This window comes from Mobula hypostoma, chromosome 3 (genome assembly GCF_963921235.1).
Source record: "Mobula hypostoma chromosome 3, sMobHyp1.1, whole genome shotgun sequence".
NCBI classification, from domain to species: domain Eukaryota; kingdom Metazoa; phylum Chordata; class Chondrichthyes; order Myliobatiformes; family Myliobatidae; genus Mobula; species Mobula hypostoma.
In genome coordinates, this window is record NC_086099.1 from 6,359,397 (window position 1) to 6,371,163 (window position 11,767).

Sequence of the window (11,767 nt, forward strand, 5' to 3'; positions counted from 1 at the left end):
TGTGGGGACAACTGCCTGGGCCAGGGACAGATTAAAAATGTCCGTGAAGACCCTGGCCAACTGCTCTGCACAGACCCTGAGCACACGGCCAGGTATTCCATCTGGACAGCTGCCTTCCGTATATTCACCCTCCTCAGGGTGGCGCAAACATCAGAGGTGGAAAGTGAGAGAGGCAGTTCACCAGGTGGGAGATCCGTTTTGAGGGTGACCTTGTTCTCTCCGTCAAAGCGAGCGTAGAAGTAGCCTGAGAGTCTGAGGTGGCACGGGCAGCAAACGCACTCCAGTCTGTGTGCTGGAACTGGTGCTGAAGAGCAGAGTCAGCCCCCTCCAGCTGGCACCCCCACCATCCAGGCCATGCTCTCCTGTGACTGTGACTGCGGCCATCGGGAAGAAGGTATGGGAGCCTCGGGACCCACACCACCAGGTTCAGGAAGAGATATGTCTCCTCAGCCATCAGGGTCCTGAACCAGAGAGGATAACTTCACTCCCCACAATTCTGAACTGATTCCACAATCTACGAACTCACTTTCAAGTACTCGATGACTTGTTCTCAGTATTATTTATTTTGTAGCCTGGGGAAAAAGTACACACTCAGGACAACAAAGACTTTTTCAGGTTTTAATTCCTTTATCTGTTTTAGATGTTTAAGTGCCAGAAGAGGGTCACAAAACAAAATGAACGAATCTACAACCAGTTCTTGCCGCTACAATCTCAGTTTAACTTTCGATCCACACCCTTGTGTATGGACGGAATTGCATATGCAGTATAAAAAATACCAGAACTAATACGGTACAAATACCGTAGTGGCAATCCTACTTGGATGGTGAGGAACTTCGCCCAAGTCACACAATCCAGCGTTGAGTCACTTACTCGAGAAAATCTTTCCTCACCATGCCCAGCCTTGGGAGGGACCCAATTTCCAACGCCCTACCATATCTTCAGCAGAAAGCAAAATGGTCTCCCCGCTATCCCGCGCGTGCGTAATGACATCACCGTCTTCCTTAAAGGCACAGACAACTATTCTAGCATTACTCGGATGGCTGCCGAAGTACACTTTTAACGATGCTGAATAAGATCCAATGGTCACCCGGTTACATTTATTTACTTATTTATTAATTATTATTTGTATTTGCACAGTTGTTGTCTTTTATGCACATTGGCTGCTTGTCAGTCTTTGCACTTTTTCATTTATTCTATTGTATTTCTTTGTTCTACTGTGAATGCCTGCAAGAAAATGAATCTCAGGGTTGTGTATGGTGAGATAGACACACTCTGATAATAAATTTACTTTGAACTTTGAAAGTTTGAAGTAAACTTATTATCAAAGTAAAATAAAATATTCCTAGCACTTGGCAATAGTGCAGAAACTTGGTTTTGCACTGTTGTACATTCTACAAAATAAGGATGGACAAAAGCTCAAACTCTACACTTTTGCCGGTGGAACCATTCCTTTTCTGTTCACTGGCAAAGCGGGGTGGGGGAGACGGGGAGGGGGGAGAGGGAGAGGGAGGGAGGGAGAGAGAGAGGGAGGGAGAGGTTTAGACATCTTCATGTTAACTTTAAGCTATTTTTATTTTCAGGTATACATTCTGTGCAATCAATCCATCAGCAACCAAGATCTCGCCTGGGAATGAGCTGACTTATATCAAGTGTCTGGATCACTGGCCAGTCAAGAATAAAACCAGGTACACAGACTCATAGGGTTATAGAGCACTACAGCTCAGAAAGGTGAAATCCAAGTGTATTGTCATCTGACTGTACATATATACAACTAAATGAAACAATGTTCCTCTGGACCACTGTACACCCATCCACACAGCACACAGGACAAAGTATTACCACAAGTAAGTCAATAAAATGTAATTCAAAATGCAGGTAAACAGCTCACTGTCCGAGTGACAAGACCTCAGTGGTGGCAGGGTATTCATTAGCCCCTCAGCCTGAGGGAAGATCCTATTACCCAGTCTAGCTGGCCTTTTTCCCATCTAGTCTGTGACAAATCATTAATCTGCTTAGTCCTATCGATCCTCACCTGGACAATATGCCTCCTCACCCTTCCCTTCCAAGTACTTATCCAAGTTTCTCTTTAGTGAACCCACAGCCACCACTTCCGCTGGCAGCTTATTCCACACTCTCACTATCCTCTATGTGAAGAAGGTCTTCCTTATCCACTAGACATTCTGATGCACATTTAAAATGCACAATTTTAATCATTTGAACTTTATTTTAAAATATTTTATCTATCGGTCGGATCAGCCAGTTCCTAGAATAGCAAAGCAAACATGGCAAATCCTGTAGTGAAAGACCCGGTTCCTGAGCGGGTTGAAAGCCGGTTCCTGAGCGGGTGAAGGACCCAGTTCCTGAGCGGCTATAGAGTCAACACAAAGTCCACCCACTCTTGAGGTATCAGACATAGCTGCAGAGTTGGGCCATTCAGTGCATCGAGTCTGCTCTGCCGTTCAATATTTGCTTATTTTTTTCCCTCACACCCTCAATCTCCTGCCTTCTGGCTGCACCCTTTGGCACCTTGACTAAGGCTACCTCCACACTACGCCGGATAATTTTGAAAACGAAGTTTTTTCTCTTCGTTTTGACCCTCCGTCCACACTAAAGCAGCGTTTTCATCCCCCGGAAACGGAGATTTTCAGAAATGGTCTCCAGAGTGAATAAATCTGAAAATGCCTAATATCCGTTGTAGTGTGTACGGGGTAAACAGAGACATTTAAAAATGCTGTCATGACAACACCACAACAACAATGCTTTTTCTGTTTCTGCTTGGTACTGCGCAAGCACTGCCATATGGCTGTTATAACACGCAGTCGGTGTGAACGATGTGAGAGTTAAATTGTAAAGTGAGCTTTTTTGACTATTTAAAAACGCTGTCATGACGTGCCGGAACAGATGGCCGCAGCGCGGCATTTCGTTGTTTTCTTGAACGCAACCACCCACGCAACCTAACAATTTCAGAACAGACGGCAACGAGACTGAAGCCAGAAGGGTTAGAAATGTACTCACCAAATACTTCGACCCATAGCTTACTGAATAAATAAGTATACTCACTTTGCCCTGTTTTCTGTCCTGGCTTATATGGAGGTGCTTTACCCATTTATGCAAGTACTTCTCTGACAATAGATGTGTAGCAGCCTAATGTAACATTGTATGGAAATACAAGATAACACTGATGCAGACATGTTTTATACATTTAACAAGGTGCTTTATTAATGCAACAGAGTTAGTCAGTTTTTCAATGTTCGTCATCAGCCGGGTCATACTGTCTGTTGTCTCCATACGCTCCAGTATTTGTTTTTTTATAGTTTTAAGTCCTCCTGCGTGAGAGCCAAAAACAATTCCTTTGAAATTTTTCTACTTTGTAACTAGACAAACGCGCACTAAGTATACCGTTTCCTGTTCGCTTGTTTTCTGTGTGTCCTCCGCGTGCCCAGTAGAGGAGATTCACCCAAATATCCGTGTTAGTGTGGACAGAGATATTTTGAAAAACGCTTAGTGTGTACACCTGTCGTTTTCACTTGAAACTGGCATTTTCAAAATTATCCGGCGTAGTGTTGACATAGCCTAATCAAGAACCTATCAACCTGTGCTTAAAATGTACTGAATGACTTGGCCTCCACAGCTGTATGTGGATTCACTACTCTCTGGCTAAAGAAATTCCTCCTGGTCTCCATTCTGAAGGGCTGTTCTGCTATTTTGAGGCCTCCTATAGGAAACAACCCTTTCGCGTTCACTCTCTCTGGCTCTTTCAATATTTGACGGGTTTCAATGAGATTCCCCCTCATTAATTTCATTTGGGTGAGGAGAAGATGGTGGTGCGACACAGCTCGCAGTGGCCACTCCGGTGGTCATGTCTGTTATTTGTCAAGTAGGGTGCCGTGCACAATCCTGATTTGATGGAGACAGACATGAGAGTACGGAGGAACATCTGGAGAAATTTCTGAAATGCCTGCTTCGCTGCTGCTGCTACTGTGTGGTCCGAAATCTCCAGAGGGGAAGGCCCCGAGTCCTCGGCTTTGCTTGTTGCTCTGTGCCCGGGGCAGGGTCAAAGTGCTTGGTGCTTGGTGTCGGAGAGCTGGTCGGAGGCTCGAAGTTTTCGGACGGACTCAGAGTCCATGGCGGTCGAGTGCTTCCAATGGTGCGGCATCGGCAAGTTTGCGGCGCTTGGAGGTTCATGGCAGGGAGAGTTTCTCCCTTCTACCGTCTGTGTGAGATGATGAGGCTAAAGGAACTTTGAGACTTTTTTTTTCCCGTGCCCATGGTCTGCTCTTTATCAAATTATGGTATTGCTTTGCACTGTTGTAAGTATATGTTATAATTATGTAGTTTTGCCAGTTTTAGTCTTGGTTTGTCTTGTGTTTCTTGTGATATCACTCTGGAGGAACATTGTATCATTTTTTAATGCATGCATTACTAAATGACAATAAACGAGAACTGAGTGTCCTCATAATCTATCTAATCTAAATTAATATCACTGATATGTTGCGTGAAATTTATTGTTTTGTGGCAGCTGTACAATGTAATACATAAAAATTGCAAATAATTATGATAACAAGTATATATTTAAAGATTAAATGAATAGTGCAAAAGAGCAAAATCATGAGCTATTGGACATGGGTTCATTGTCCGTTCTGAAATGTGATGGTGGAGGGGCAGAAGCTGTTGCTGAGATGTTGAGTGTGTGATCATTGTTCCCGTCTTACCAGATTTATTATGACAAGTATTTAATCTGACTAATATCATGACATGTATTAAATCTTCCTAATGTTTTGATATACATGTGGCAAATCGAGGGTCAACTTTGTTCTCCATGTGCTGCATGTTCACAGTACATGATTTAGGAACTTGCTGTGTCTGTGTCAAGCAACAAAGCAACATTCAACATGAAGGAATTATATAAAAACAAAGTTAGAGGTTAAAGAACAGATATGTCAGAATAGTACAGCACAGTACAGGCCCTTCGGCCCACAATGTTGTGCCGACCCTCAAACCCTGCCTCCCATATAAGACCCCACCTTAAATTCCTCCATATACCTGTCTAGAAGTCTCTTAAACTTCACGAGTGTATTTGCCTCCACCACTGACTCAGGCAGTGCATTCCACGCACCAACCACTCTCTGAGTAAAAAACCTTCCTCTAATAATCCCCTTGAACTTCCCACCCCTTACCTTAAAGACACGTCCTCTTGTATTGAGCAGTGGTGCCCTGGGGAAGAGGCGCTGGCTATCCACTCTATCTATTCCTCTTATTATCTTGTACACCTCTATCATGTCTCCTCTCATCCTCCTTCTCTCCAAAGAGTAAAGCCCTAGCTCCCTTAATCTTTGATCATAATCCATACTTTCTAAACCAGGCAGCATCCTGGTAAATCTCCTCTGTACCCTTTCCAATGCTTCCACATCCTTCCTATAGTGAGGTGACCAGAACTGGACACAATACTCCAAGTGTGGCCTAACCAGAGTTTTATAGAGCTGCATCATTACATCGCAACTCTTAACCTCTATCCCTCGACTTATGAAAGTTAACACCCCATAAGCTTTCTTAACTACCCTATCCACCTGTGAGGCAACTTTCAGGGATCTGTGGACATGTACCCTGAGATCGCTCTGCTCCTCCACACTACCAAGTATCCTGCCATTTACTTTGTACTCTGCCTTGAAGTTTGTCCTTCCAAAGTGTACCACCTCACACTTCTCCGGGTTGAACTCCATCTGCCACTTCTCAGCCCACTTCTGCATCCTATCAATGTCTCTCTGCAATCTTTGACAATCCTCTAGACTATCTACAACACCACCAACCTTTGTGTTGTCTGCAAACTTGCCAACCCACCCTTCTACCCCCACAACCAGGTTGTTAATAAAAATCACGAAAAGTAGAGGTCCCAGAACAGATACTTGTGGGACACCGCTAGTCACAATCCTCTAATCTGAATATACTCCCTCCACCACCACCCTCTGCCTTCTGCAGGCAAGCCAATTCTGAATTCACCTGGCCAAACTTCCCTGGATCCCATGCCTTCTAACTTTCTGAATAAGCCTACCGTGTGGAACCTTGTCAAATGCCTTACTAAAATCCATATAGATCACATCCACTGCACTACCCTCATCTATATGCCTGGTCACCTCCTCAAAGAACTCTATCAGGCTTGTTAGACACGATCTGCCCTTCACAAAGCCATGCTGACTGTCCCTGATCAGACCATGATTCTCTAAATGCCTATAGATCCTATCTCTAAAAATCTTTTCCAACAGCTTTCCCACCACAGACGTAAGGCTCACTGGTCTATAATTACCCGGAATATCCCTACTATCTTTTTTGAACAAGGGAACAACATTCGCCTCCCTCCAATCCTCCGGTACCATTCCTGTGGATAACGAGGACATAAAGATCCTAGCCAGAGGCTCAGCAATCTCTTCTCTCGCCTCGTGGAGCAGTCTGGAGAATAATCCGTCAGGCCCTGGGGTCTTATCTGTCCTAATGTATTTTAACAACTCCAACACCTCCTCTCCCTTAATATGGAACAAATGTGCGTAAATGCCGGCATGTACAGTATTTACAGTACAAGCAACATTATAAAAAGTAGTTGAAAGTGTTTACACTGCAGTGATGGGGGTGGAGTGGGCTAACTAGGATGGTTGCTAATATCCTGGCAGGGAGATTAGCGAGGGCTACTGAGGTGACTTTAAACTAGAATGGTTGGGGGGTGGGAATCAAATTAAAGAGGCTAGGCGAGAGGAGGTTAGTTCACAACAGGGGGATGGGAACCAGTGCAGAGAGACAGAGGAGTGTTAAATGAGGGTAGAAGCAAAAAGTAGTAAGGTGAAAAGTAAAAGTGGCAGGCCGACAAATCCAGGGCAAGCATCAAAAAGGGCCACTTTTCAACATAATTGTATAAGGGCTAAGAGAGTTGTAAAAGAGCGCCTGAAGGCTTTGTGTGTCAATGCAAGGAGCATTTGTAACAAGGTGGATGAATTGAAAATGCAGATTGTTATTAATGATTATGATATAGTTGGGATCAAAGAGACATGGCTCCAGGGTGACCAGGGATGGGAGCTCAACATTCAGGGATATTCAATATTCAGGAGGGATAGACATGAAAGAAAAGGAGGTGGGGTGGCGTTGCTGGTTAAAGATGAGATTAACGCAATAGAAAGGAAGGACATAAGCCGGGAAGATGTGGAATCGATATGGGTAGAGCTGAGTAACACTAAGGGGCAGAAAACGCTGGTAGGAGTTGTGTACAGGCCACCTAACAGTAGTAGTGAGGTCAGAGATGGTATTAAACAGGAAATTAGAAATGTGTGCAATAAAGGAACAGCAGTTATAATGGGTGACTTCAATCTACATGTAGATTGGGTGAACCAAATTGGTAAAGGTGCTGAGGAAGAGGATTTTTTGGAATGTATGCGGGATGGTTTTTTGAACCAACATGTCGTGGAACCAACCAGAGAGCAGGCTATTCTAGACTGGGTTTTGAGCAATGAGGAAGGGTTAATTAGCAATCTTGTCGTGAGAGGCCCCTTGGGTAAGAGTGACCATAATATGGTGGAATTCTTCATTAAGATGGAGAGTGACATAGTTAATTCAGAAACAAAGGTTCTGAACTTAAAGAGGGGTAACTTTGAAGGTATGAGACGTGAATTAGCTATGGTAGACTGGCAAATGACACTTAAAGGATTGATGGTGGATATGCAATGGCAAGCATTTAAGGATTGCATGGATGAACTACAACAATTGTTCATCCCAGTTTGGCAAAAGAATAAATCAAGGAAGGTAGTGCACCCGTGGCTGACAAGAGAAATTAGGGATAGTATCAATTCCAAAGAAGAAGCATACAAATTAGCCGGAAAAAGTGGCTCACCTGAGGACTGGGAGAAATTCAGAATTCAGCAGAGGAGGGCAAAGGGCTTAATTAGGAAGGGGAAAAAAGATTATGAGAGAAAACAGGCAGGGAACATAAAAACGGACTGTAAAAGCTTTTATAGATATGTAAAAAGGAAAAGACTGGTAAAGACAAATGTAGGTCCCCTACAGACAGAAACAAGTGAATTGATTATGGGGAGCAAGGACATGGCAGACCAATTGAATAATTACTTTGGTTCTGTCTTCACTAAGGAGGACATAAATAATCTTCCAGAAATAGTAAGGGACAGAGGGTCCAGTGAGATGGAGGAACTGAGCGAAATACATGTTAGTAGGGAAGTGGTGTTGGGTAAGTTGAAGGGATTGAAGGCAGATAAATCCCCAGGGCCAGATGGTCTGCATCCCAGAGTGCATAAGGAAGTAGCCCAAGAAATAGTGGATGCAATAGTGATAATTTTTCAAAACTCGTTAGATTCTGGACTAGTTCCTGAGGATTGGAGGGTGGCTAATGTAACCCCGCTTTTTAAAAAAGGAGGGAGAGAGAAACCGGGGAATTATAGACCGGTTTGCCTAACGTCGGTGGTGGGGAAACTGCTGGAGTCAGTTATCAAGGATGTGATAACAGCACATTTGGAAAGCGGTGAAATGATCGGACAAAGTCAGCATGGATTTGTGAAAGGAAAATCATGTCTGACGAATCTCATAGAATTTTTTGAGGATGTAACTAGTAGAGTGGATAGGGGAGAACCAGTGGATGTGGTATATTTGGATTTTCAAAAGGCTTTTGACAAGGTCCCACACAGGAGATTAGTGTGCAAACTTAAAGCACACGGTATTGGGGGTAAGGTATTGATGTGGATAGAGAATTGGTTAGCAGACAGGAAGCAAAGAGTGGGAATAAATGGGACCTTTTCAGAATGGCAGGCAGTGACTAGTGGGGTACCGTAAGGCTCAGTGCTGGGACCCCAGTTGTTTACAATATATATTAATGACTTGGATGAAGGAATTAAATGCAGCATCTCCAAGTTTGCGGATGACACAAAGCTGGGTGGCAGTGTTAGCTGTGAGAAGGATGCTAAGAGGATGCAGGGTGACTTGGATAGGTTGGGTGAGTGGGCAAATTCATGGCAGATGCAATTTAATGTGGATAAATGTGAAGTTATCCACTTTGGTGGCAAAAATAGGAAAACAGATTATTATCTGAATGGTGGCCGATTAGGAAAAGGGGAGGTGCAACGAGACCTGGGTGTCATTATACACCAGTCATTGAAAGTGGGCATGCAGGTACAGCAGGCGGTGAAAAAGGCGAATGGTATGCTGGCATTTATAGCGAGAGGATTCGAGTACAGGAGCAGGGAGGTACTACTGCAGTTGTACAAGGCCTTGGTGAGACCACAGCTGGAGTATTGTGTGCAGTTTTGGTCCCCTAATCTGAGGAAAGACATCCTTGCCATAGAGGGAGTACAAAGAAGGTTCACCAGATTGATTCCTGGGATGGCAGGACTTTCATATGAAGAAAGACTGGATGAACTGGGCTTGTACTCGTTGGAATTTAGAAGATTGAGGGGGGATCTGATTGAACCGTATAAAATCCTAAAGGGATTGGACAAGCTAGATGCAGGAAGATTGTTCCCGATGTTGGGGAAGTTCAGAACGAGGGGTCACAGTTTGAGGATAAAGGGGAAGCCTTTTAGGACCGAGATTAGGAAAAACTTCTTCACACAGAGAGTGGTGAATCTGTGGAATTCTCTGCCACAGGAAACAGTTGAGGCCAGTTCATTGGCTATATTTAAGAGGGAGTTAGATATGGCCCTTGTGGCTATGGGGATCAGGGGGTATGGAGGGAAGACTGGTGCAGGGTTCTGAGTTGGATGATCAGCCAGGATCATAATAAATGGCGGTGCAGGCTCGAAGGACCGAATGGCCTACTCCTGCACCTATGTTTCTATGTTAACTGTCTTGGGTGGTGGGGTGGAGATAGGTTGCTACGAAAGAGGTTGTAAGGTGCTCCTTCCCTTACAAGCTGCTAGCCTGAATGCCACCCTTGGAAGGAGTAGTACCCGCTTAGGCCCCCTGATCAGGGTCACGGTCATGTGCAGCACAGGAGCAGCTGGTGGATGGTGCATACCACAAGTCCTGGTTATGCGGCCACTGACGCCAGGCAGACAATCTCCGAAGAGTATTGATAATGGCTGGGGTCACCCGTCTTGTGAAGACAGTACCTAGAAAGCAAAGGCAAACCGCTACTGTAGAAAAATTTGCCAAGAACGATCATGGTCATGAGATCGTGATTGCCAATGTCACACGATATGGGACGTAATGATGATGATACCTCGGGGTGGGGGGGAGGTGATAGAAATTTTTTTTAGGATGGCATGAAGTTTTGTTTAAGTAGGCCTGTAGCAGTTTCCAGAAGGGAGCAACACCAATACAAAACTGTGCATAATTTAGATTGGGGTACTAGATGGAGGGGTTGGGGTGGGGGAGGGGTGAATAACTAGAATGGTCGGTCAGATTAACTGCGTGGCGGAAAAAACTTTAAAGATGGTGTGATAAATACAGCTAATCATCCATTTTTTGTTTGTATTCTAGATTGTTACAATGAGTGTTTGAAGTGAATTTGACATATCGTCGAGGGAACCTGAAGAATGCCTTGAGCTGGATTCTAATCTGAAAACGCCAACGCAGTCACGTCGAATACAAATTGATTCTGGCTGGGCACTTCGCTGTCCGCACTGAACTTGTTTAGCATGAGTTTTCTCCTAGCTGACACAATCTGATCTTTGACTGCATATTGATGAAACGAGGTGCCCCGTGAATGTTGGCCCACGTTCACTCACTTGTGCCCACTACGGTTGCCAGGGCAGCGACCTCCAGAGCTGTATGTTATAGAGTTTTATACTGATAATTTAAGAGAAAATGTCTGTTTTGTATATATTGGTTTGCTGCAATTTTGTACAATGTAGACTTTGTTTAAATGCTATTTATATCTTGATGTGGACTATGTCTAAAAATAAAATTATTTTTCTGTAATTATTGGAACGGAAGAAATTAATTAAAATGTGTGCCCTGTCTGACATCTCTGACTGTAGCTAGGGTGTGGGCCTCAGTGGGCCTCTGGGGCACCACAGTAACAGAACAGATAGCGTGACACTATTACAGTTTGGGGCGTCGGAGATTGGAGTTCAATTCCAGTGGCATCTGCAAGAAAGTCTGCATGTTCATAGAAACATAGAAAACCTACAGCACAATATAGGCCCTTCGGCCCACAATGCTGTGCTGAACATGTACTTACTTTAGAAATTACCTAGGGTTACCCATAGCCCTCTATTGTTGTAAGCTCCATGTATCTATCCAAAAGTCTCTTAAAGGACCCTATCATATCCGCCCCTACCACCATTGCCGGCAGCCCATTCCACGCACTCACCACTCTCTGCATTAAAAAAAAACTTACTCCTGACATCTCCTCTGTACCTACATCCAAGCACCTTAAACCTGTGCCCTCTCGTGTTAGCCATTTCAGCTCTGGGAAAAAGCCTCTGACTATCCACACGATCAATGCCTCTCATCATCTTATACACCTCTATCAGGTCAGCTCTCATCCTCCATCACTCCAAGGAGAAAAGGCCAAGTTCACTCAACCTATTTTCATAAGGCATGCTCCCCAATCCAGGCAACATCCCTGTAAATCTCCTCTGCACCCTTTCTATGGTTTCCACATCCTTCCTGTAGTGAGGTGACCAGAACTGAGCACAGTACTCCAAGTGGGGTCTGACCAGGGTCCTATTTAGCTGTAACAATGTTCCTTCAAATGTGCACGTAGGTTTCTTCTGGGAGCTCTGATTTCTTCCCACATTCCAAATGCATACCGGTTAGTAAATACATTGTTCATTCT

At 44.3% G+C, this 11,767-nt stretch overlaps 1 protein-coding gene across 2 annotated transcripts in view; it reads left to right on the forward strand.

Annotated features, from left to right (window-relative positions):
* The window catches only part of LOC134343836 (putative endothelial lipase), a 47,569-nt gene extending 36,701 nt beyond the window's left edge, over positions 1-10,868 (forward strand). The window contains exons 9-10 of one of the 2 annotated variants that reach the window (XM_063042607.1): positions 1,581-1,685; positions 3,882-4,869. In XM_063042607.1, the coding sequence (XP_062898677.1) occupies positions 1,581-1,685; positions 3,882-3,906 (130 nt within the window). In that variant the 3' untranslated portion in view covers positions 3,907-4,869. Of the gene's footprint in view, positions 1-1,580; positions 1,686-3,881; positions 4,870-10,464 lie in introns of those variants that run through there. The other variant, XM_063042608.1, reaches the window with a different exon arrangement.
* The last annotated feature ends 899 nt before the right edge of the window (positions 10,869-11,767 follow it).